The 23,500-nt window shown below is 49.9% G+C and overlaps 1 protein-coding gene across 10 annotated transcripts; it reads right to left on the bottom strand.

Annotated features, from left to right (window-relative positions):
* Positions 1–5,935: 5,935 nt before the first annotated feature.
* LOC102459563 (uncharacterized) lies at positions 5,936–17,205 on the bottom strand. Of its 10 annotated transcripts, none has more exons than XM_075913961.2 (5): positions 17,076–17,191; positions 16,414–16,473; positions 13,094–13,265; positions 8,759–8,848; positions 5,936–8,519 (listed from the first exon to the last, which is right to left on the bottom strand). In XM_075913961.2, the coding sequence occupies exons 3-5, from the start codon at positions 13,230–13,232 to the stop codon at positions 7,132–7,134; spliced, it is 1,617 nt and encodes a 538-aa protein (XP_075770076.2). In that variant the 5' UTR covers positions 13,233–13,265; positions 16,414–16,473; positions 17,076–17,191; the 3' UTR covers positions 5,936–7,131. The 10 variants fall into 10 exon arrangements, with proteins under 10 accessions (XP_075770076.2, XP_075770072.2, XP_075770073.2 ...); XM_075913957.2 differs by having other exon boundaries at positions 13,094–13,317; XM_075913958.2 differs by lacking the exon at positions 17,076–17,191 and adding an exon at positions 16,858–17,069 and having other exon boundaries at positions 13,094–13,317.
* Positions 17,206–23,500: the final 6,295 nt, after the last annotated feature.

The raw sequence follows: 23,500 nt of genomic DNA on the forward strand, positions 1-23,500 counted from the left end.
CCCAATGTGTGCAATTCATAACGGGGAAGGGATAAGGGGGGGCTTAAGCTGTGCATATCTTCATCCACATGAAGGAGAGGGACATTTCATGTGCTTGTGCTATATGGATTTCTATACAGTATGGCTACGTCTACACTGGCATGATTTTCCGGAAATGCTTATAACAGAAAAGTTTTCCGTTAAAAGCATTTTCGGAAAAAGCGCGTCTAGATTGGCAGGATGCTTTTCCGGAAAAGCACTTTTGCGGAAAAGCGTCCGTGCCAATCTAAATGCGCTTTTCCGCAAAAAGTCCCGATCGTCATTTTCGCGATTGGGGCTTTTTTGCGGAAAAGAAATCTCTGCTGTCTACACTGGCCCTTTTCCGGAACAGGGACTTTCCGTTTCAGAGTGTGATGGGATGGCCCCCCATTTTGGGTGCCACTGGATGTGCTGGGCTCACACTGAACCCACCGGTCTCTCCACCTGGGTTTACATCACTGTGTGATGCTCTGACTGGCTCTTAAGCCCCTTTCTGGCACGCGCACCAGTAGGAAACCCCCCAACTGTAAAATTACACACAAGCTGATCACCTCTGTGGGAGGACTCAGCCTGGGGAGTGGCCAGCCCACCTGTGCACACCCCCTCTGGAGTGCAGCCCCCAAATTACACTCTCTTATAGGCTGTGTCTACACTGGCCACTTATTCCGGAAAATCAGCCGCTTTTCCGGAATAACTTGCCAGCTGTCTACACTGGCCCCTTGAATTTCCGGAAACGCACTGACGATCTACTGTAAAATCATCAGTGCTTTTCCGGAAAAACTATGCTGCTCCCATTCGGGCAAGAGTCCTTTTCCGGAAAAATGTTCCGGAAAAGGGCCAGTGTAGACAGCACAGATTTCTTTTCTGCAAAAAAGCCCCGATCGCGAAAATGACGATCAGGCTTTTTTGCGGAAAAGCACGTCTACATTGGCACGGACGCTTTTCCAGAAAAAGTGCTTTTCCAGAAAAGCATCCTGCCAATGTAGACGCGCTTTTTCCGGAAATACTTATAACGGAAAACTGTTCCGTTTTAAGCATTTCCGGAAAATCATGCCAGTGTAGACGTAGCCCATATGTTTATATCCCACTGTCTCAGTCAACTCTCTTCCAAATTTGGCAGTCCCAGTCTAAGGCAGTTATAAAGGCTTCATTTCTCAGTGGTATTGTTTATACTGGAAATTAATTACGCCACTACATTCCTTGGCCATACTACACACGGAGCTGCCTCGTGGGAGGGGGTTCAAGCGCTCAGGCTGCATAGGGCACCACAATCTATCTGTACAGTAAGCCCTGTGCCTCCACAACTGTGTCTCTGAATCCAGACAGTCGCTCTCCTCTCTGCTGAGCTCACACAGAAAAGCCAGCCCGCTAAGTTAAATTTTGCAGGACTTGCAAGTGGGAGGGCTGGGTAGCCGGTTACCTGGATGCAGAGCAGTGGAGTTCAAATGGCTGACCAGAGTGACAGATTGGGAATTATGGGCCACTTCCTGGAGGCCAAAATCAGCAACAAATTGTCTCAAGCTGCATCTTTATCAACAACACAGGGAGGGGAAAAGATAAAAGTCCCGTGTGGAGCTAGGATTTTTCCCCAACAGAAGTCACATAGCAGTGTGAACACTTATGCCGTTTTGTCACCGGAGGCACTTTTCTTCAACAAACCTTGCCAAGGTAGACAAAACCTGAGACAGATAATAGAGAATGCAAAAGGCGTAAGGAGGAGCCCATTACAGTACATTGCTATGATTGTTTTTCATCTCACATGTGACAATGTAGTACATGGACTTGGAAGATTTGCAGCGCCCGGCATGGTGCACTCTACTTGTCTTTGTCATTGAAATCTGCCCTCTCCAAAAATTACCTTTTGAGGGATTTCTTAGTGTTTTCAGACAGTCCATTGGTTTGTGGGTGATATGGGCAGATGAAGCTTTGTTCAATTCTCATGTTTTGGCAAATATCTAGATTAGACTAAAAAAATAAATGGTGCCATAAACCCTTCACTGGACTGTTGACAATCCCCATTGGTGGATTAAACGAAAAGAAAATGTTGACACCAGCCCAGGTAATTAGTTAGCCTGGAAGTTACATGATCCAACAGAATAAAGTTCTAAAAAAATAAGAGAAAAAAGTTAGAATTAAAAATTACAGTAAAAAACCTAGCAAGTGCTATACTAGAAAAAAAAGTCACTCCTAAAACTATTACTTTTGTTCTTAATGTTCTTATGTACTAGCAACTAGCACTGTTGATTAATTGCATGCCAGTAAGTCACTAAGATTAATCACGGGTAATCACACTGCTAAGCAATAGAATACCAATAACATTGACTATTTTGCATGTTTTTCTACGTTTTCAAATATATTGATTGTATGCGTAAATACTGTGCTTTTAATATTTTTTATGCCCGTGACCATAATGATACTGCATAAAATGAGGGAATGATGAACATTGAATTATGGGAAGTCGATCCCATGACCCATTTAGGCCCCAGCATGAGTTACCAACAGTTCCCAAAATACCCATGCATTGCACTGTGAAAATGATAAAACAAATAGCATTTTGCAATTCAGTTTCATACAGGTGCTGCAGTGCAATCTCTGTATGGTGAAAGCATTGCTTACAAACCGAGATTTTTTGGTTGTATAGTTGCACTCAAAACCAAAACAACAAAACTTTAGCACCAACATTTCCCCTCACTCCTCCTCCTTGGTTCAGCCATTCTCTCAGCTAAACCAGAGCACCATTACACTTTGCAGGCGATCATGCTGCCTGCTTCCTGTTTGCAATGTCCCCTGAAAGTGAGAACAGGTGTTTGCATGGCACTTTTGTAGCAGACACTGCAAGATATTTACATAGAATTGAGTGAACTTGCAGGCTCTAAAGTTGCATGTTGTTTTATTTTTGGGTGCAGGTTTGTTTGTTTCTTGCAGTTCTACATTTGTAAGTTAAACTTTCATGATAAAGTGATATTAGGTGACTTGAAAAAATACTATTTTTTACAGTGCAATTATTTGTAATCAAAATAAAACCGAGTGCCGTCCACTTTGTAGTCTGTGTTGTAACTGACATTTTTGACAGTTTAGAAAACATCCAAAAATATTGAAATAAATGGTGATCTATTATGGCTGCCAGCATCATTTATAGTGCAATTAATACTTTAATCACAATTGTTTGTCAGCCCTGTTAATAACTATTTATTTGTAAACATTTTCAATCAGTATTTACTATTAAAACATACATGAAATAGTAGAGTGACATGCACCTGCCGAATAACAAGAAAGGGAAATGATGAAGTGCGAAGAATTATAAAAACCGCATTTTCAAATATAAACAATTCGGAGCCAAAGTATCCTTCCAATGGCCTACACGAAAGGGAGAGCAACTCAGGGAACGCAACAGCAGATAAGACATTTTCTTTGTGAAGGACTAGGAGACTGTATGTAGACTTGAAGATGGAAAAAGGGGTCTTTTAAACATTCCAAATGTGTGACCATGTTGAGGGGCGTGTGTAAATAGTTAATGGAACGCCCCAATAGGCTGTACCAGAGCAGGTCTCAAACTGGATAGGGACCCCAAGGAGGGTGGGCAGCCCATTTTAAGGGGGTCACCAGGGTTAGCATTAGACATGGGGACCCAGATTACCCTGAAACCCAAGCTCCACCCCAGGGCTTTGGGTCCCTCGCCTGGGGTGGCGGAGTTGGACTCGGACCCTCCCCAGAGGGCTGGGTAGTGACTCACTTCCAGAAGGGGGTGGGCACCCCTCCCCGCTGTGCTATGAAGTCTGGGACCCTCTGTATGAGCGGGCACTGGGATTTCCAGCTCTTCGCAGCCTGCACGGTGCCATCCGCCCTGGGAGAGGGAAAATAACCCCCCTCCCCAACCTATTTTTGCATACCCCTTATTCCGCAGGGGTAACTCCTACCCCCCCCCCCTTCCCCAGGCAGCCCCTTCCCCTGGGGTTTTGCCCCAACAGCGCCTCCCCTGCCCTTCACCCAGCTCCCCGGCACCCTGACTCTGTCCTTCAGCCCCCCCCTCCTGCCCCTGCCCCTGGCTGCGCTTTTGGCCCTGCCAAGAGCAGGCAGATGCTGGGGAAAATCAGCCAGACACTGCCCCGAGCCTGCCCCTCTCCTCCCGCCGCCAGGGTTGGACTTCCCAGGTCAGACGCTGCTGTAGCTCCAGGAACCGGCTGATCAGCTGCTCCCCACGGAACCGGCCCGGCTCCCTGCCCGCCCTAGTCCCGGAGCCGCAGGCAGCAGGTGAGGGGCGAGCCCCGGGCAAAGGGCTGAGCCGGGAAGCGACTCTGCTCCCCCCGCTCGGCCCCTCCACCCCCCAGCGCTGCTTGGGGGTGAGGGGGCGAGCCCTAGTGCTGCTGCTCCCCAACACCACGTACAGGAGCCGATCCATCCTCGGGAGAGCCACCCAGCCAGGCCCGAGTCTCCCCATCCAAGGGGGGGGGGGGGGCAAAGGGGCAGGAGGGAGCCGGGGCAGAGCCTGGGGCAAGGATGTCAATTTTTGGTTAACTGGCTCATAGAATCACAGAGCCGGCAGAGACCTCAGAAGGTCGTCAAGTCCAGCCCCCTGCCCAAGGCAGGACCAACCCCAACTCAATCATCCCAGCCAGGGCTTTGTCAAGCTGAGACTATTCAATGAGTTGATAAGGGGCGTCTCTGCCTTTCAAATGTAGCAACATCCCCAGGGCTGCTGATACATTTCAAAGGCGAAAGCCCCAGAGGGAGCACAGGGCCAGTGGGGGAATCAAGCAGTCCCCTGCGGGCCCCGTGCTCCCTGCGGCGTTTAAAAGCAGCAGCGCCGCATGGAGCCCGGGGTCAGCTGCTGACCTGAGGCTCCACACCGCAGGGAGCCCGGCGTCAGGCTCCACGTGGCATTTCAAAGTGGCAGCACCGTGTGGAGTCCCCTGGGACTGGCCCTGGGCTCTATGTGATGTTGTCGCTTTGAAACGCCCCTCTTCTTCCTCCCCCCACTTGCTGCCTCTTTGTGATAGAGTCAGCAAGGGGGAGGGGAGAAGCAACTAGTCAACTAACCTATCGACTATCCGATAAGCATTTGCTTATCTTGTGCAAAAACTTGCTGGGTGTCTACACTGCACGCACGTTCTTGCGCAAGTAAATTTACAGTACAGCGTCAGAAAACAGGGCTTCTTCTGGAAGAGTTATTCCTCTCCCCACGAGGAATAAGCCCTCTTGCACAAGAGCTCTTCCACAAGGAGGCAGTGTAGACAGGAAACATGATTTTTTTCTGCAAGAAACCCCTATGGCTAAAATGGCCATCAGAGCTTTCTTGCGCAAGAGAGCATCTACACTGCCATGGATGCTCTTGCGCAAAAGCACATGGCCGTGTGGACGCGCTCTTGTGGAAGACTTTTTGCACAAGAACTCTTGTGCAAAACAGTTCTTGTGCAAGAAGCCTGCAGTGTATACATAGCTTAAGGGTATGTCTATACTGCACCCTTCTTTTGAAATAAGCTTCGCAATTTGATATATGCAAATTGAGAAGCTTATTTCGAGTTAATTTCTAAATAGAGCACTATTCCAAAATGTCCTTTAATCCTCTTGGAACGAGGTTTACAAGGACGTTGGAATAGTGTGCCCATTATTTTGTAAGCTATTTTGAAATCATGGGTGCGCTTTTAAGACATGGAAAATGCTATTTCGGGATACTGGAACTATCACGAAACAGCACCACTGCCTAAATGTACCCTAAGGGACATCCCAAAATAAACAACTGAAATTGACTTTAAATAAAGAAATATTTATTAAAGAAAGCAAAAATCAGAAAAGGATAAAGTAACTGAATCAATAAGGATAATGTGAATGATATTTGCCTTAAAGACAGGTCAAAGAAATGGCTGATAAAATGTAGCAATTGTTAAAATAACCTCTCAACTAAACTTGAAATTCTTAAAAAAAAAAAAACAAACAACAAACCCTCCCCCCCAAAACTTTGGTTAACTATATAGTGTTATACGACTGAGTATAAAACTAAAATCTATAGACATTACATTTAATGATATTAATTTAATTAAACTTCACTGGTAGTTAAGCATTATTAACACAATTCAATAAGACAGAGAAATAGTATCAGATGACCAAGTATGAACTCAGAGACTAACTAGATTAAAAGAAACTACTTAATTTGATATTAAATCTTTTCAACTAAAACATATTTGGACAAAATGAGAAATTGGATAGGACAAATTGAAAATCATGTAATTTTAACAAAAGCTAATGAAACAATGACTTCTTTTACTTCTGTATTAAGAAGATAACTTTGTGAAGCTAAGCATTATTCTGAAGGTAAATTCAAATGTACATAATCACTATAGCTCAAAACTCAGCATTGTTTAAACACGTTCCTAGCTAGAAATGGTTGCAATGAAACATACAAAATCTAGGGGTACAAGAATGATCCCAGGGGACAATGCAACAGTACCAAACAGAGAGGATTAGCTCAGATATGATGGTATTAGTAAGCAATGGGGCTGAGATCACACCATTCTCATTGGCATGTACCATTGGCATTTGTGAATCACAGTCTACATACCTTTCTCCCCCAATTCCTTATATAGAGAGAGCATAGGCTGCTAACTCAGGCTTTGGGGAACCTGTGATTTTTCTAGGTGCCTAAAAGTTAAGCATTTCAATTCTCAGTGTCACAGTCCCTTGGAGCATCCAGGTCTAAACCACTATCAGGTATAAACCAGAAGTCACATTCTATAAGATGAAGATAGTTCTAGGTTGGGGTAGTCAATAGATGGACCATGTGCCAAATCCGGATCACCAAATACTTTTGGCTGGATCTCCAAATCTTTGTATCTTGAACCAAAAATAATTGATAACATCAGAAGTAAAAGTAGTAGGAGATGGAGGATGTTCACCATTTCTCGAAAAAAATCACAATCAAATGCAGTCACCATGTACGACTCTTATCTCAGTCTCTTGCTCTGCATGGCTCTGTCCCAGGAAGACAATTTCATTTTCTGTTTTAATAAATATTTCACATCTTAGTTATATGGCTACTCCAGCCTGGCCTGACCCTTTGGAATTCATGGGAATTGGAAAAGGTGTCTTGCACTTCGCCCAGACCTAGCCAGGACATTTCTACGGTTTATGCCCTCTGTGGATTTTCTTATGTGTACTAAGAGTTGAGCTGTGTCGGAAGTTCTTCCCACAGTCAGTGCACTTGTAGGGTTTCTCACCACTGTGGAGTCTTTTGTGTGACAGAAGGTGCGAGCTGCCTCTAAAACTTTTCCCACACTCATTGCACGTGTAAGGTCTCTCATCTGTGTGGGATCTCTGATGAAGAGAAAGGGATGAGTTGTTATAGAAACTTTTCCCACAGTGAAGACATTTGTAGGATCTTTCTCCTCTATGGATTTTCTGATGTTCGGAAAGGGAGGAGCTTGCACGGAAGGTTTTTCCACAGTCTGAGCATTCATAGGGTTTCTCCCCTGTGTGGATCCTCTGGTGAGAGGTAAGTGTAGTTCTGCGAGTGAAGCTTTTCCCACAGTCAGAGCAGTTATATGGTTTCTCTCCTGTGTGGGTTGCTTGATGCGAACGAAGGTTTGAGAGGTAACTAAAGCTTTTCCCACACTCATTGCATTTGTAGGGTCTCTCCCCTGTGTGGGTTCTTTGATGATAATTCAGTTCCTCACTGTAACCAAAGCTTTTCCCACAGTCCAAGCAGTTATAGGGTTTCTCTCCTGTGTGAATTCTCTGATGCTTAACGAGGGATGAACTTTGGCTGAAGCTTTTCCCACACTCAGTGCACTGGTAGGGTCTCTCTCCTGTGTGGGTTCTCTGATGTGACAGAAGGTTTGAGCTCTGAATGAAGCTTTTCCCACAAGTAGGGCATTTATAAGGTTTCTCCCCTGTGTGGGTTCGCTGATGTGACAGAAGAGATGAGCTTACCCGGAAGTTTCTCCCACATTCCCTGCATTCATAAGGTTTCTCACCTATGTGGATTCTTCGATGCTGAATGAGGGTTGAGCTCCGAGTGAAGCTTTTCCCACAGTCAGAGCAGTTATAGATCTTCTTTCGTTCGTGGACTGTCTGGTGTGTAATTAGGGCTGAGCGTTGTTTGAATCCTTTCCCGCAGTCCAGACACGTGTAGGGTCTCTCCCCTGTGTGGGTTCTCTGGTGTGTGGTAAGTTGTGATCTGCACCGGAAACTTTTCCCACAGTCACCGCACGTGGAGGGTGTCTTCCCAGCGAGGACTTTCTGCTGAACTGGGTTTTTGCTTTCCTGTACCAGTGTTTTCTTGAGGGAGGATTTACACTGTCTCTGCCCCTGCTGGTCTTCCTGCTCCCTCACTGGCCTGCACTGACTCTCGCATGCATCTCGCTGCACAGGAGTCTGAGAAACCGCCCCTTCGGATCGTCCTGACGTTGTTCTGTGTGGCTCCGATTGCTCAGGATGTACCTGATTCTCCTCCTTGTTTTCATTCACCATCCCATCACCTGCTACGACAGACAGAATCCAGTCAGTCCCTATGTGGGGGAGAAAGGGGAACAGCGAAGGGCAGAACAAATCCAGGGCACTGCAGGGGAGACTGAAATCGGAGTGGAACCCTGCGCACCTACAACCCCTGCCCCAGCAGAGAGAGAGGAGGGGACCTAGCATTCAAACAGAGACCGAAGCAAGGGCTGAAGGGTCCGACATGCCTAAGTGACGTCTTGCCATGAAGATACAATCACTGGTTTTCAAAGCAGTGTAGCTGATTCCTCACCTGTGCTGGGAACTCTCAGGATCTCCCATTCCTGGAGCTTCCCCCCTCGTTCCAACCAGGAGGTGACACTGGGTTTGGAAACTGGAAACCCTGTGGGGAGGGGGACGACAAGGAAATAAGTGTTGATCTTGTGCAGCCAGCTCAGTGCAATTACTGCGTTGAGCCCCAGGAGCTAAATAACCAGCCCAGAAAGGCTCCTGCCTCTCCCCATCCCCACACTACAGGAACTGGGCTGTCACACACGGTACGTCTACTCAGCGACATTATTTCGGAATAACTTAGTCCGCGTCTACACAACAGGCAGTTCTTCCGAAATAGTGTCAAAATACAGTCACGCTGGAGGACTTCTCACGCCAACTCCCGTAGCCCTCATTGTACGAGGAGTAAGGGAAGTCGGGGGAAGAGCGCTTTATTTCAAAATAAGTGCCATGTAGATGCTCCCAGTTTTGAAATAAGCCACGCAATTGACGTAGCTCAGTTTTGCATCACTTATTTCAAGTTAAGCCTTGCTGTGTAGATGCACCTTTGATCAGCCCCTGATAGGCTGGTCCAGACCCCTCTGCCTAGCGAATTACCAACATGTAGTTCTCTAGGGGTGTATCTAGACTACAGGGTTTTGTTGACAAAAGTGGGCTTCTGTCGACAAAACTATACCTGCGTCTACACTACCGCCGAGTTCTACATAACGTCAACTGAACGCGGCAGTTTTGTCGACGGCGGTAAACCTCATTCTACGAGGAATAACGCCTTTTGTCGACAAAGTTCTGCCAACAGAAGGTGTTATCGTATCTACACTGTCCTTTGCGTCTACACTGTCATGTTAACAAAGCGGCTTGCTTTGTCGACAGAACTGGATGTCGTCTAGACGCTTTGTCGACAGAAGCTTTGTCGAAAGTATCTGTCAACAAAAGCCGGTAGTCTAGACGTACCCTAGGAGCTGAGCAGATGCTGCTGCTTTCTAGACACGGGGACCATAAAACTTCCATCACTGCCAATTACACTCCCTCCCACGGCACGTGCCTATCGCTCCTTCCCATTGGGACCTTGGGACCTTGTTGGGCTGCGGGCTGTCTCATTGTGTCTCTGTGCAGGGCTTGGCACTGACCACGGCCTCTTGAGCCCTAAAATGCATTGTCAGGAAACAAACAGAGGAAAACAACTCTAGCCCCGGGAAGAAGGGCATCACATCCTCGCCTCCAGGGCAGAGAACAAAGATCCTCCCCCCATGGCATCAGAATGGACTCGCCCTAAGGCCCTATCCTCATGCCAATCACTGGCCAGTCATCCATTCTCTACCCCTGCAGGCACTGGGCTGGCTGACTCTCCCTGTGCCTCAGCCTGCAACAAGCACCAAACACCCAGGGACACCTATTCCCCTCCCACTACAGCTAAACACCTTGCACACGTAGGGCCGCAGGGACCTTCAGAGACCAAGTGCCAGCTAAAGCCATATTGGCCTCATTATTCTTCCGACCTTTCCTTCACCTTGGGACAGTTTGCTGCTGTGCCCCAAATACTGTCTCTGTGAGAAAGTGCCAGCTCTCCTGAAGCCCTGTTTCTTGTAGGCTACGTCTACACTAGAGGGCTTTGCTGACAGAGAGTATGCTAATGAAGCACTCATTAGCATTTGTCGTGCTGTCATTAGCATATTCTCTGCCCAATGCTTTTTGCGCAAGTTGTTTTTGCACAAAAACAAGCAGTGTAGACGGATCCGTTTTGCACAAAAAAACCCCCAAAACCCTTTTGTGCAAGATCCTTATGCCTCACAAAAGTAGGTATACGGATCTTGCACAAAACGGATCCACCTACACTGCTTGTTTTTGCGCAAAAACCTCTTGCGCAAAAAACCTCGGGCAGAGAATACGCTAATGATAGTGCGACAAATGCTAATCAGCGCTTCATTAGCATACTCTCTGCCAGCAAAACCCTCTAGTGGAGACATAGCCTTAGATTTGCTTCCCATGGGATCGCACTTAGTAGCTCTCTGAGGGTATGTCTAGACTACATGCCTCTGTCGTCAGAGGCATGTAGATTAGGCTACCCGGCTTAAGGAAATGAAGCCACGATTTAAATAATTGCAGCTTCATTTAAATTTAAATGGCTGCCACACTCTGCCGACCAGCTGATGATCAGCTGTTTGTTGGCAGATCAGGGCAGTCTAGACGTGCCGCAGTTGACAAGGAAGCCTTTGTTGACCGGTGCAGGTAAACCTGGTTTCACAAGGCATACCTTGTGATTCGTGGTGGTTTGATGAATTGTGCCTTGAGTCCAAAGACACGAATGATTTTCCACCTAACATACAGATCTGCAAACATACATTCTTACGGTGCATCTACATGGCATCCTAAACTTGAAATAAGATATGCAATTTGCACTACTTAGTGCGAAATAGCTTATTTTGAAATTTGGCGCATCCACACAGCACCCAATTTCAAAATAAAGCACTATTTCGAGCTATCCCTTACTCCTTGTGCAATGAGGTTTACCGGGCTGGCGAAATAGTGGGCCCGTTATTTAAAAAAATATTTCAAAATAATGGGCAGCTTGTGTAGACATAAGGTAGCTATTTCGGTGTAAAGGCTAGTAGGGAGTATTATGAACATCTTGTCTGACCTCCTAAGCCAGTGGTCCCCAATCTTTTTGTGGCCAATAGCACATACATGTTTTCAGAAGCGTGTGGCGGATGCCAACAATTTTTCAAGGCTTATTTTGTATTTTACATTAAATAATACGAAAAGCATCATATTTAATATTACATAATACATGAATCCATAAGATAAAAAAGGTAATTTTACATGTAAAAGCTATTAAATTATTTGGCAATTTATTCAGCCCCGCCCCCCCCCTTGGAGAAAAATAGAAAAAAGGCGTCACATGTGCAAACTGAAGGCTATTTTCATATTAAATGTGAATTGGGTAAATTTGATAGAAACAATTTCGTTGGATAATTTTTATTTTAATGATATTGTAATTCATTTTTAAACAAAATTCTGCATTCATAAAAAGGGGGGATGTCCAAATTTTGAGCAAACAAGCACCCCCCCCCCAAAAAAAAAAATCATGGCACCTTTAAATCTCACACTCCCCATCCCCACCATTTGCTGCCATGTCTCCTTCCCTTGCTCCTTCAGCCTGGAAGAACTGCCCGCATCTACACATGGAAGTGAAATGGGAGTTGAAGTAAAGTCCTTAATTCGAATTAGCTGTTAAACCTCATTCCAGGAGGAATAACCGCTAATTTGAGCGAGGGCTTTACTTTGAACTCCCGTTGCACTGCCGCATGTAGACATGGGCAGTTCTTCCAGGCTAGTCAATTTCCAAAATGGTGACCGCCCGGGAACATGCTAATGAAGTGCAGGATATTTAAATCCCACGCTTCATTTGCAATTTTGGTCGCCCTCATTAGCCTCTTTAGTTCGAACTAGGGGGCTAGTGTAGACATACCCTCAGAGAGCACCTATACAGCCATTATTCCGACTTCTGTAAACTTAATTCTACGAAAAATAACACTCGATTCCGAAATAGCTATTTCGAAATAAGGCATGTGTAGACGTTCCACTGCTGCTATTTCAAAATAGCCTAGGGCTATTCTAAGTTATTCCTCCTGGGGCTCTAACGTGTCTACACCAGAGGAGCCTGCCTCAGACTAATTTTGAGGTTTCCCTGCAGTGTAGACGTGCTATTTCAGAATAAGCTATTTCAGAATCACTATTCCAGAATAGCTTATTCAGAAACAACTGTGCAGTATAGACATAGCCATGTAGAGAAACCCTAATGTCACTGAAACCAACCCCAGCCCCCAGGAGCAACAGCCTCTTTCAGAGAACTCAAGCTACTGGTGGGAGAAAGAAGCCGTAGGAGAAACTGGCCCCAGCAGGCTGGTAGGAGAATGAAGAACACTTTGGTGCCTCCTGCTAAGACAACAGCCTGAGACAGATCACGGGCAAAGTGCAAATCAAGCTTCTGTGAGAATCTGGACAGGTAGGCACAGCTGAGTCGTGGGACACCGGTCCAGCCCTGAGATTACAACCTGCTCCGAGGACGGAAATAACCTTATTTTAAGAGGGATAAGGGATCTTTCGGAAAAGGCTTTATTTTCCGAAAGATCCACGTCTAGACTGGCGCTTTTCTCCGGCAAAGCTCCGAGCCAAAAAAAGCAGCAGCCATGTTTATGCTAATGAAGCGGGGGAGATTTAAATCCCTGCTTCATTAGCAATTGCAATGTGTCTAATTTGCATCCCTTTTACGAAAAAGATGCAATCTAGACGTAGCCTCCAGGTACTTTTAAGGCTCCTGCCCCCAGCTCCTGATACCAGAGAGGACAGGAATCCTTACCCAGTGAGGCCACGGTCTCATAATTCTCCCGCATCACGTCCCTGTAGAGGGCTCTCTGACCCGGGTCCAGCAGCGCCCATTCCTCTTCAGAGAAATACACAGCTACCTCCTCGAAGGTCACCGGCTCTGCCACAGCCATTTCCTTTCCTTGTCTCTCCAGGGACCGGATGACCTGGAGCAAAAAGTGTCTGTGGTTCTGCCGCTGGTCAGGGCAAGACGCGTGCCTGGGGAGGGTTCGGAAGGGATTTAGTCAGACCCTGATTCCCCCAGACTTTCTCTGTCATCCTAGGGCAATGCTAAATCAGTAGCTGGAGTTCGGATGTAGGTGTCTAAATCATGCGCCTGTACTGAAAGATCCTGGCCTTCGTCCCTTTATTTACAGCCCAGACCTCTGACCAGAACGAAACCCACAGAGAGCTTTCTTCAATCCTCTCCGCCACAGGGATGAAGTGAAATCAAGGGGCCCACAGGGAAGTTTGACATTAAACACTTGGCTGTTTATGGAACGAGATCCCAAGGTTAAATTAAATAAAATTCATGGAGATTGCCTATCTCCTAAAACTGGAAGGGACCTTGAAAGATCAGGAGTCCAGTCCCCTGCCTTCACAGCAGGACCAAGGACCATCCCTGACAAATTTTTGCCCCAAATTTCTAAATAGCCTCTGCAAGGATTGAACTCACAACCCTGGGTTTAGCAGGCCAATGCTCAAACCACTGAGCTAGCCCTCCCCCTATGTCAGCATAGTTTAACATGAAGGGATCCCTGACTCTTCTAGCCTGACTTTCTGTCTGCCAGGGTGCACTTAACTTGAAATCAGCTATGCAGTGAGCTATGTCAGTTGTGTAGCTCTGTGGTCGCCTGCCAGTAGATCGGGATCTACTGGTAGATCCTGGAGCCTTTGACAGGGGATCCTGACAGGTTTGGCCAAGAGGCTGTCAAGTGCCGGCACTTCAGCTGCCCCTCTCAGCACTGCCATGCTGCTCCTGCCCTCTGCCTTGGAGCTGCCCTCCAGCCCTGGGAGCCTCTTGCTGTGCAGGGCACGGGAAGAAGAGGAAGGGGCAGGAGTGCTGATGTGAGGGTGTCCCTCCCTCCACCCTGTATCCCATCTCCACAGAGCAGAGGGGGGCAGGGATGGAGGGAGTTTGCTGGCTGCTTTTGGGAGTGGTGCAGGGCCAGCAGGGCCTTGGCCCCACTGCACCACCACCAGAAGCCACCTGTGGTAAGCGGTGCCCAGCTGGAGCCTGCATTCCAAACCCCAGCCCAAGTCCTGAACCCCCTCCTGCACTCCAAAGCCCGGAGTCCCCCTGCACCCAAACTCCCTCTCAGAACCTGCGCCCTGAACCCCCTCCTGCACCTCAACTCCCTGCCCCAGGCTCAGCTCAGAACCCCTCCCACACTCCACAGCTTTTAGCTCTAGATCAGAGACTGCATCCCCAGCCCTCTGCCCCCAGCCTGATAAAAGTGAGTAAGGGTGGCGGAGGGAGGAGGATGGAGTGAGCAAGGGCGGTGCCTTTGGAGAAGGGGCAGGAGGGAGGTGGGGCTGGAGTGTTGGGTTAGAGGTGGATCCTGGATTGCACTTACATTCTAGAAGTGATCTCATGCTTAAAAAGGCTGGAGACCACTGGGGTAGCTTATTTCGAAATAGGGAGTGTCTACACAGCAATTATTTCGAAACAGAGCTCTCTTCCTCCGACTTCCCTTACTCCTTAGACCAGGGGTGGGCCCTTTTGCTCCCCCGCCCCCAGGCCAATTAGGGCCTGGAGGCAGGGGAGCGTGAAATTTCCTCCCGCCCTGGCAAGACCACACAGCGCGTTGAAGCGCCATGCACTCCTCGCAGGGCGGGGGTAGGGTGGGAGGAGGCTTCACGCACTCCTCCCGCCCCCAGGCCAATCAGGGCCTGGGGGCGGGGAAGCTGCACAAAACTTCCTTCGCCCTGCCCTGGCCCTGCGAGACGTGTGCGGCACTTCAAAGTGTGACGTGCTCCTTGCAGGGCGGGAGGAGGTTTTGTTTGGCCTGGAGGTGGGGAAGCGTGCCAGCCCTCTTCCCACCCTGCCAGGGGCATGAGTGCCTAGTGGGAAGGGGGGATAAAAGGGCTCACCCACCCCCACATCAATCATGGCCTGCGGGTGGGGTATCCGAGAAGCATCCTGGCCCTGCCACTTCCAGGGCGACCCGGGGCCACTTCAAAAATTTTTGAAGTGGCCCCCAGCCAAAAATTATTGCCCACCCCTGCCTTAGACAATGAGGATTACAGGAGTCAGAGTCAGAAGTCCTCCAGCTTGACAGTATTTTGACATTATTTCAAAATAACTGCCTGCTGCGTAGACGTGGACTAAGCTATTCCGAAATAATGTTGCTATGTAGACGTTCCTTCTGAGACCATCCACTATAACCCAGTTAACCTGCATCAACCCCAAAGACATCTTTGTCCAAAACATATGATCTAGAAGTTATCCAGCGAGGATCTGAAGAGACCAAAGTGGTGGATTCTCCACATCTTGATCATTTCTTCCTGTGCTTAATCACTTTCACGATTCATCTTAATGCCTCCTTCTAATCACATTTATCTGCCTTCAGCTTCCAGACACCAGGGCTATGTCTACACTGGCATGATTTTCCGGAAATGCTTTTAACGGAAAAGTTTTCCGTTAAAAGCATTTTCGGAAAAGCGCGTCTAGATTGGCAGGACGCTTTTCCGCAAAAGCACTTTTTGCAGAAAAGCATCCGTGGCCAATCTAGACGCGCTTTTCCGCAAAAAAGCCCCAATCGCCATTTTCGCAATCGGGGCTTTTTTGCGGAAAACAAATCTCTGCTCTCTACACTGGCCCTTTTGCGCAAAAGTTTTTCGGAAAAAGACTTTTGCCCGAACGGGAGCAGCATAGTATTTCTGCCAAAGCACTGACAATCTTACATGAGATCGTCAGTGCTTTTGCGGAAATTCAAGCGGCCAGTATAGACAGCTGGCAAGTTTTTCCAGAAACGCGACTGCTTTTCCGGAAAAAGTGGCCAGTCTAGACACAGCCCAGCTCATTTTAGGCCTTTGGCCACGAGAGAAACAATCCGCCCTCCCCGTCAGTGAAATGCTTGGCCAGCGACTCCCCAGAAGCATTTCCACGGACAACTGGTCCAGGGACATGGGACTTGGGGAGACCCAGATTGTACAGGGCAGAACCAAGCACAGAGATGGGGGGTGGGGATCTCAAGCCGGCTGCATCCCCTACATCAGCCTGGCAGCACCCAGAGCTCTCCAAGCCTCGGAAGGGGCAGAGATACCGGACTGTTAGCTGCCCACTCCTGCTCTGGCAACCAAAACACTCACCCAGGGCTCGGCCTGCCCAATATGCGCCTGTCACACTTGGGCCTTCAGACGCTCCAGAACCTACACATGGAAAGAGCACGGAACCGTCACCGTCTGGCTGCAGCCTGCACAAAGAGCCTTTCTTGCTCCCCACCGGGTTTGCCCCGGAGGACACAGGCCGGGTCAGCAGGTCACCCCCCCCCCCCCCCTTCAATCCAGTAAATTTTTTTTTAGCCAAAAACAGACCAGGCTGAGCGCCTCCCTGTTTCTCCCCGGAAGGATTTTTCTCCCACCCAGGCAGCCTGTTGGGGGCTGTTTCCTGCATGCTCTGCAGCGAGGGAGGGTCTGCCCGAGGGCGGGGGGATTATCTGCCAGTCTAAACACCCCCCTTCTCCCCCTATTCTTGAAGCAGGAGAACCGACTGGCAAAAGGAGCCAGGGGTGTGCAGGGGGGGGGGGGGCTCACCGCTTTCCCATGCACCCTGCACAGTCACGGCCCAGGGGCTGCAGGCAGGGGGGCTGGGAGCCGGAACCCCCCACGGGTGGCTCCCTCCTGCCCCTTCCCCCTCGGGCTGGGAGACTCGAGCCCTGGCTCTCCCGGGGCTGGCTCGGCTCCTGCACGCCGGTGCAGCCGCGCTAGGACTCGCCCCCCCGGAGCAGCGCTGCCCGGGGCTCGCTGCTCACCTGCGGCTCCGGGGCGGTGATTGGGGCGGGCTCTGCAGCCGCCGATCAGCCCTCCCCGGCTCCCCCCCCCAGAGGCAGCCGCAGCCTGGGGCTGACCCGGGAAGTCCAGCCCCCGGCGGCTGAGCAGTGGGAGCGGCTGAAGCCGCCGCCCGCCCCCTTGCGGGGCCGGCACCGAAAGCGGAGGGGGGAGCGGGACGCGACCAGGCTGCCCCCGGGGTGTGACACTGGGGGGAGATGCAAGCCAGGCTGCGGGGCTGGGGTCCAGGCAGGAGGGTGCCCCGCAGCGCCCCCTGTCTGAATGGTTCGGTGTCAGTAGCCCCTGCCCACTCCCGGGCACGTCTACACAGCCTGGCTAAAGCCCAGGTAGGCAGCTTGAGCCAGGGGTACGTCTACACGGCAAGGCTATGTCTGCACTGGCACGATCTTGCACAAAAAACTCTTCAGCGCCGGAGTTCTTGCGTTAAAGTAGTTGTGCAAGAGAGCGTCCACACTGGCATGTGCTTTTGCGCAAGAGCAGCCATGCCAGGCTACGTCTAGACTGGCATGATTTTCCGCAAATGCTTTTAACGGAAAAAGTTTTTCCGTTAAAAGCATTTGCGGAAAAGAGCGTCTAGATTGGCACGGACGCTTTTCCGCACAAAGTGCTTTTGCGGAAAAGCGTCCGTGCCAATCTAGACGCGCTTTTGTGCAAAAAAGCCCCGATCGCCATTTTAGCCATCGGGGCGTTTTTGCGCAAAACAGTACTGTGCTGTCTACACTAGCCCTCTTGCGAAAATGATTTGCGCAAGAGGGCTTTTGCCCGAATGGGAGCTGCATAGTATTTCCGCAAGAACACTGACAATCTTACATGAGATCCTCAGTTTTCTTGCGGAAATTCAAGCGGCCAGTGTAGACAGCTGGCAAGTTTTTCCGCAAAAGCAGATGATTTTGCGGAAAAACTTGCCAGTCTAGACACCGCCCCAGTGTAGACGCTCTCGCCCAAGAAAGCTCCAATGGCCATTTTAACTATAGGGCTTTCTTGCGCAAGAAATTTATGTTGTCTACACTGGCCTCTTGTGCAAGAATAGTTGTTTTTCCGGAAAAACACTGACGGTTTTACATTAGATCGTCAGTGCTTTTCTGGAAATTCAAGGGGCCAGTGTAGACAGCTGGCAAGTTATTCCGGAAAAGCGGCTGATTTTCCGGAATAAGCGGCCAGTGTAGACACAGCCCCTGTGTGCACAGTGCCTAAAGCCAAGTTAGCTATTTCGACTTAAGCTACGCAATTGGCGAAGCTGAAGTTGCGTAGCTTAATTCGACTTTAGCCCTGCTGTGTAGAAGTACCCCTACAGTCCCTGTCCTTTCTCCCTTTGTAATGGCTTGTGTTTAAAACTTATTTCACTCCTGCTTTGGTTCTGAGCACTCCTTCATTTCCCTCCATTAGTCCTGTCCAGATGGATGCCATTTTGTCACTTCAGTTTTTGCAATACATCATCGTAGCAGTGATTTTATTAATATTAGTAAATAAAAGTTGATTGTACAGGTTAAACCTCTCTAGTTTGCCACCCTTGGATCTGACTGGTGCAGAACCAGAGAATTTGCCAGGTCACAGCATTAACAGTACTTCCACTGCTTGCTGGGCTCTTACACTACATCTAGGTTACGTCTACACTGCCATGATTTTCCAAAAATGCTTTTAATGGAAAAGTTTTCCGTTAAAAGCATTTTCGGAAAAGCGCGTCTACATTGGCAGGGTGCTTTTCCGGAAAAGCAGTTTTTGCGGAAAAGTGTCCGTGGCCAATCTAGACGCGCTTTTCCGCAAAAAGGCCCCAATCGCCATTTTTGCGATCGGGGCTTTTTTGCGGAAAACACTACTGTGCTGTCTACACTGGCCCTTTTGCGCAAAATAAGATCTCCTTTTTTTGGCACTGGTGAGGCCACGTCTGGAGTATTGCATCCAGTTCCGGCCCCCCAGAATGGTAATCCATTTTATTATGTGGACACCTGGCTGAGGGATCGGTTTGCCTTTTGTCTCTGAAGAGCTGGTTTGTCCAGAAAGGATGTGGATGCATTGGAGAGGGTCCAGCAGAGGGCAATGAAAATAATGAAGGGGCTGGAGCACATGACCTACGAGGGGAAGCTCAGGGATTCAGGCTTATTTAGTCTGCAGAAGCGAAGAGTGAGGGGGGATTTGAGAGCAGCCTTCAACTTCCTGAAGGGGGGTTCCAAAGAGGATGGAGAGAGGCTATTCACAGTAGCTAGTGATGGCAGAACAAGGAGCAATGGTCTCAAGTTTCAGTGGGGGAGGTCTAGGTTGGATATTAGGAAAAACTATTTCACTAGGAGGGTGGTGAAGCACTGGAATGGGTTCCCTAGGGAGGGGGTGGAGTCTCCATCTCTAGAGGTTTTTAAGTCTCAGCTTGACAAAGCCCTGGCTGGGTTGATTGAGTGGGGGTTGATCCTGCTTTGGTCAGGGGCCTGGACTCGATGATTCCTGAGGTCTCTTCCAATCCTAGGAGTCTATGATCCCCAGAAATGTGTGTATTGTACCACCCAACTTGTCCTGGACAATACAAGCACCTGGAAGAGAGTGACCAACTAGGGGCAGGGCTCTCCATACTGTTGGGGAGGATGAGCTATGGGGCAGGCACTGGGGAACAGAGAGAATTCGAACCCAGAGCCAATTAGGAGGCAGGTAAGTAGTCCCCTCCCACCAAACCTCTCTCCCCAGGCCTCGGCCACAGAGGGGAGCCTCACTCGCCAACAGACCTCCAGCCAGCAGCCCTGCCTCTCCCCCCACCTCCGGCAAGGAGTCACCCACCCACTGGCCTTACCCCCCCCCCCCCCGCACACAAAGAGTTGCCTGCCCTCCAGCTGGTTCTCAGCCAGGGTGTGGCGGGCCCTTCCCGCCTGAGTCCCCAACACCATCTATAGCTGGCCCTTTAAGCATGGCCAAGGCCCTCTGGCCTGAGTCCACAATGTAGTTCAGGGTTATAGCAGGGCACACCCCCGGGTAGGAGGACCCGGGCCCACCCTACTCCACCAGGTCCCAGCCCAGGGCCCTGTGAGCGACCGGGTAACAGGTCACTCCCTCGGCGGGGCAGTCCGGCCGAAACGCACCGAGGTTCTCTGGGCGGGAGAGGCGACTCCCGCTCCTGCCCTGGGCCACTTCCTACCCAGTCCCCGGGGGTGCCTTCCCCTGTACCTGCCCAGCTGGCTGCGAGCTCCGTGCCGGCGTCCCCTCGGTAGGTAGTCCCGGGATTACCCCAACTCGCCTCCGCGTCCCTTTCGGCCTCTCCTGGTGTCCCCGGCAACAGCTGAGTGGGACCTCCCTGCCCCGGTCCTTCTCCTCTGGCTGTCTCTCTCAACTGAGTCCTTCCCCAGGCTTTTATAGCCCCACTGCAGCCCGGGCGTGCTCGGTAGGGCTGTGGGGGAGGAGCCTCTACAGCCAGGTAACCCTGGCTGGGCCCTGTAGGTTCAGTGCGGGGCTGCCTCGCCCCGTCACACAGGGGTACACATGCCCCTGGGTTACACAGAGATCTTCTGGGATGCATCAACTCATCTAGGGTATGTCTACACTACAGCACTAATTCGAACTAACTTAATTCGAATTAGTTAATTCGAACTAAGCTAATTCGAACTAGTGCATCTAGACCTAAAAACTAGTTTGAATTAGCGTTTTGCTAATTCGAACTAGCATGTCCACATTGAGTGGACCCTGAACCGGGGTTAAGGCTGGCCGGAAGCAGTGCCGGCAGGGCATCAGGTTAGGACTTAGAGCGTGGAGCTGCTGTCTCAGACTAGCCGAGGGCTGTGCTTAAACGGATCCGACCACCACCCCGGACAGACAGTTCTCAGGGATTCCCTGCTTGCTTGTCTAACTCAGTGAGGGACAGCAAAGCAGTCCTGGCTTGGAGTGCCCTGAATGCCCACACTGGGCACATCACAGCACTCGGCCATCAGACCAGCTGCACTTGCCGTAGGCTGCCATCCAGGGGAGGGACAATCGGGGGGCTGCAGGAGAGCTTCCACCCCGAGGAGCCTGCAGAGCCACCCCAGTCCTCCCCATCGGGGGCTCGTACCCCATTCCTTCCTCACCTCCTTCCACTTACCCCTCCCTAGCCCCCCTTCCTGATGTACAAAATAAAGGACACGTGTGTTCAAAAATAGAAACTCTCTTTATTGAACAAAACTCCGGGAGACTGGGAAAAGGAGGTGGGAGAGGGGAAGAGAGAGGGTGGGAGAGGGGAGGGCAACTAAAATGATCAGGGATTTGGAACAGGTCCCATATGAAGAGAGGCTAAAGAGACTGGGACTTTTCAGCTTAGAAAAGAGGAGACTGAGGGGGGATAGGATAGAGGTCTATAAAAGCATGAGTGGTATGGGGAGGGTGCATAAAGAAAAGTTCTTCATTAGTTCCCATAATAGAAGGATTAGAGGACACCAAATGAAATGAATGGGTAGCAGGCTTCAAACTAATATCAGAAAGTTGTTCTTCACAAAGCAAATAGTCAACCTGTGGACCTCCTTGCTGCAGGAGGCTGTGAAGGCTAGAACTAGAACAGAGTTTAAAGAGAATTTAGATAAATTCATGGAGGTTGGGTCCATGGAGTAGTATTAGCCAGGGGGTAGAAATGGTGTCCCTGGCCTCTGTTTGTGGAAGGCTGGAGATGGATGGCACAAGACAAATGGCTTGGTCATTGTCTTCGGTCCATCCCCTCCAGGGTACTTAGTGTTGGCCGCTGTCGGCAGACAGGCTACTGGGCTAGATGGACCTTTGGTCTGACCCAGTACGGCCATTCTTATGTTTTTATGTTCTAAGATCAGGGCTCAGGGTCAGGGGTCTCACTCGACCACCTTGATTTTCATGCAAACCTGCTCCTGGGCGGCCAGGCTGGCAGCTATCCTGCCCTACACGGCCACTTTCCTGTGCCTAGTGCGACGGTCGTGGATGTTGGAGGCTTCCCCCCAAACCTCGATGAGGTCCACGATGTCCGCACTAGACCAGGCAGGCGCCCGCCTCTTGCGGCCCTGGGCAGGCTCCTGGGAGCCGCCAGCCTGGTCCCGGGAAGAGGCGGAGGGCTGGGGGGCAGCGGGTGGCTGGTTCGAGCCGTGCCAGGTGCAGGGTCTGCTGGCTGGGTGCTGACAGGTTTGCACCTGGCACGGGCACCGTAGCCAGACTGTGCCCCTTTAAGGGCTCCGGGGCTGGGAGGGGGGCAGACAAGTTTCTCTGGTGTTGCCCAGAGTGGCCACCAGGGCAAGCTGGGGAGGGCTAGCCTCCCACTAGTTCGAATTAAGTGGCTACACAGCCCTTAGTTCAAACTACTTAATTCGAACTAGGCGTTAGTCCTCGTAGAATGAGGTTTACCTAGTTTGAATTAAGCGCCCCGCTAGTTCGAATTAAGTTCGAACTAGCGGTTTGCCTGTGTAGCGCCTATCAAAGTTAATTCGAACTAACGTCTGTTAGTTCAAATTAACTTTGTAATGTAGACATACCCCTAGATATTTGCCTCCTTTTATAACAGGCAACCCAGCAAGCTCCAACCAAGACAAAAGAAACTGAAATTCCATAAATGACTTGTTTAGACTCCTCTATATACTATACACTGCAATGTTAGTACACAATGTATAGCCCCATTGGTTTCTTTTATAAGAATATGGTAAAAGGGGAAAGTCAGCCACCCCAGCTGTGACGCTTTTCTATGTCTGATTTTGGAAGCAAGCTGTTTTCAAGCGAGGTGAAACTTTATGCAACACAAGCCTGATTCCTGAAAGGGCCCAGAACAGTTGCGAGGCACCAGACCAGCCACAGACCCTCACCCTGCAAGGCCCTCCTCCCAGCTGGGCGCTGATATCCAAGTCAAGCCCCAGGGGCCCAGCCCAGGGGCTGACTGCCGATTACAGCTTTACTGGAATGTTTGTTTGGGGTTTTTTTTTTTCACAAAAGCCTCCAGGACTGGCAGGTTGCCAGGGGGACTGTTCTTCCTTAGCAAACAGCAGAGTCAGTTTCCAGGAAGGGAAACACACCCAGGCGCTCACTGCTGCAGGCGGGACAAATTTCACAGCTCAGGAGGAGAGGCAGGCCTTTAGCTACAGCCATTCCTCCGGTGCCACAATGGGCACTCACCTTCCAAGAAGGAGACACTGGCACGTATCTACCTAGGGTGTGTCAGGGAACCGCCCCTCTTCCAGCTCCTTTAGAGCCTCCTACTGGGTTTCTGGCTGCAATTTTCCCCACACCTCCGATCCTGCAATGCCTCATTCTTTCCCCATAAAACACCAGGACTTCCTGGTCAGCCTCTTCCTCGCACTGGTCTAGGCACCCATCTATCATACCAAGTGGGGAGAAAGCTGGACCAAGTGTGCTCTGCAGTTGTGGGGCCTATTTCTGATCCCTTGTTTGGTCATGAGTTCTTCCGGACAGTGTCCACGGCTTTCTAGGACAC

This window comes from Pelodiscus sinensis, chromosome 19, assembly GCF_052426305.1.
Source record: "Pelodiscus sinensis isolate ZL-2025 chromosome 19, ASM5242630v1, whole genome shotgun sequence".
Lineage (NCBI taxonomy): Eukaryota > Metazoa > Chordata > Testudines > Trionychidae > Pelodiscus > Pelodiscus sinensis.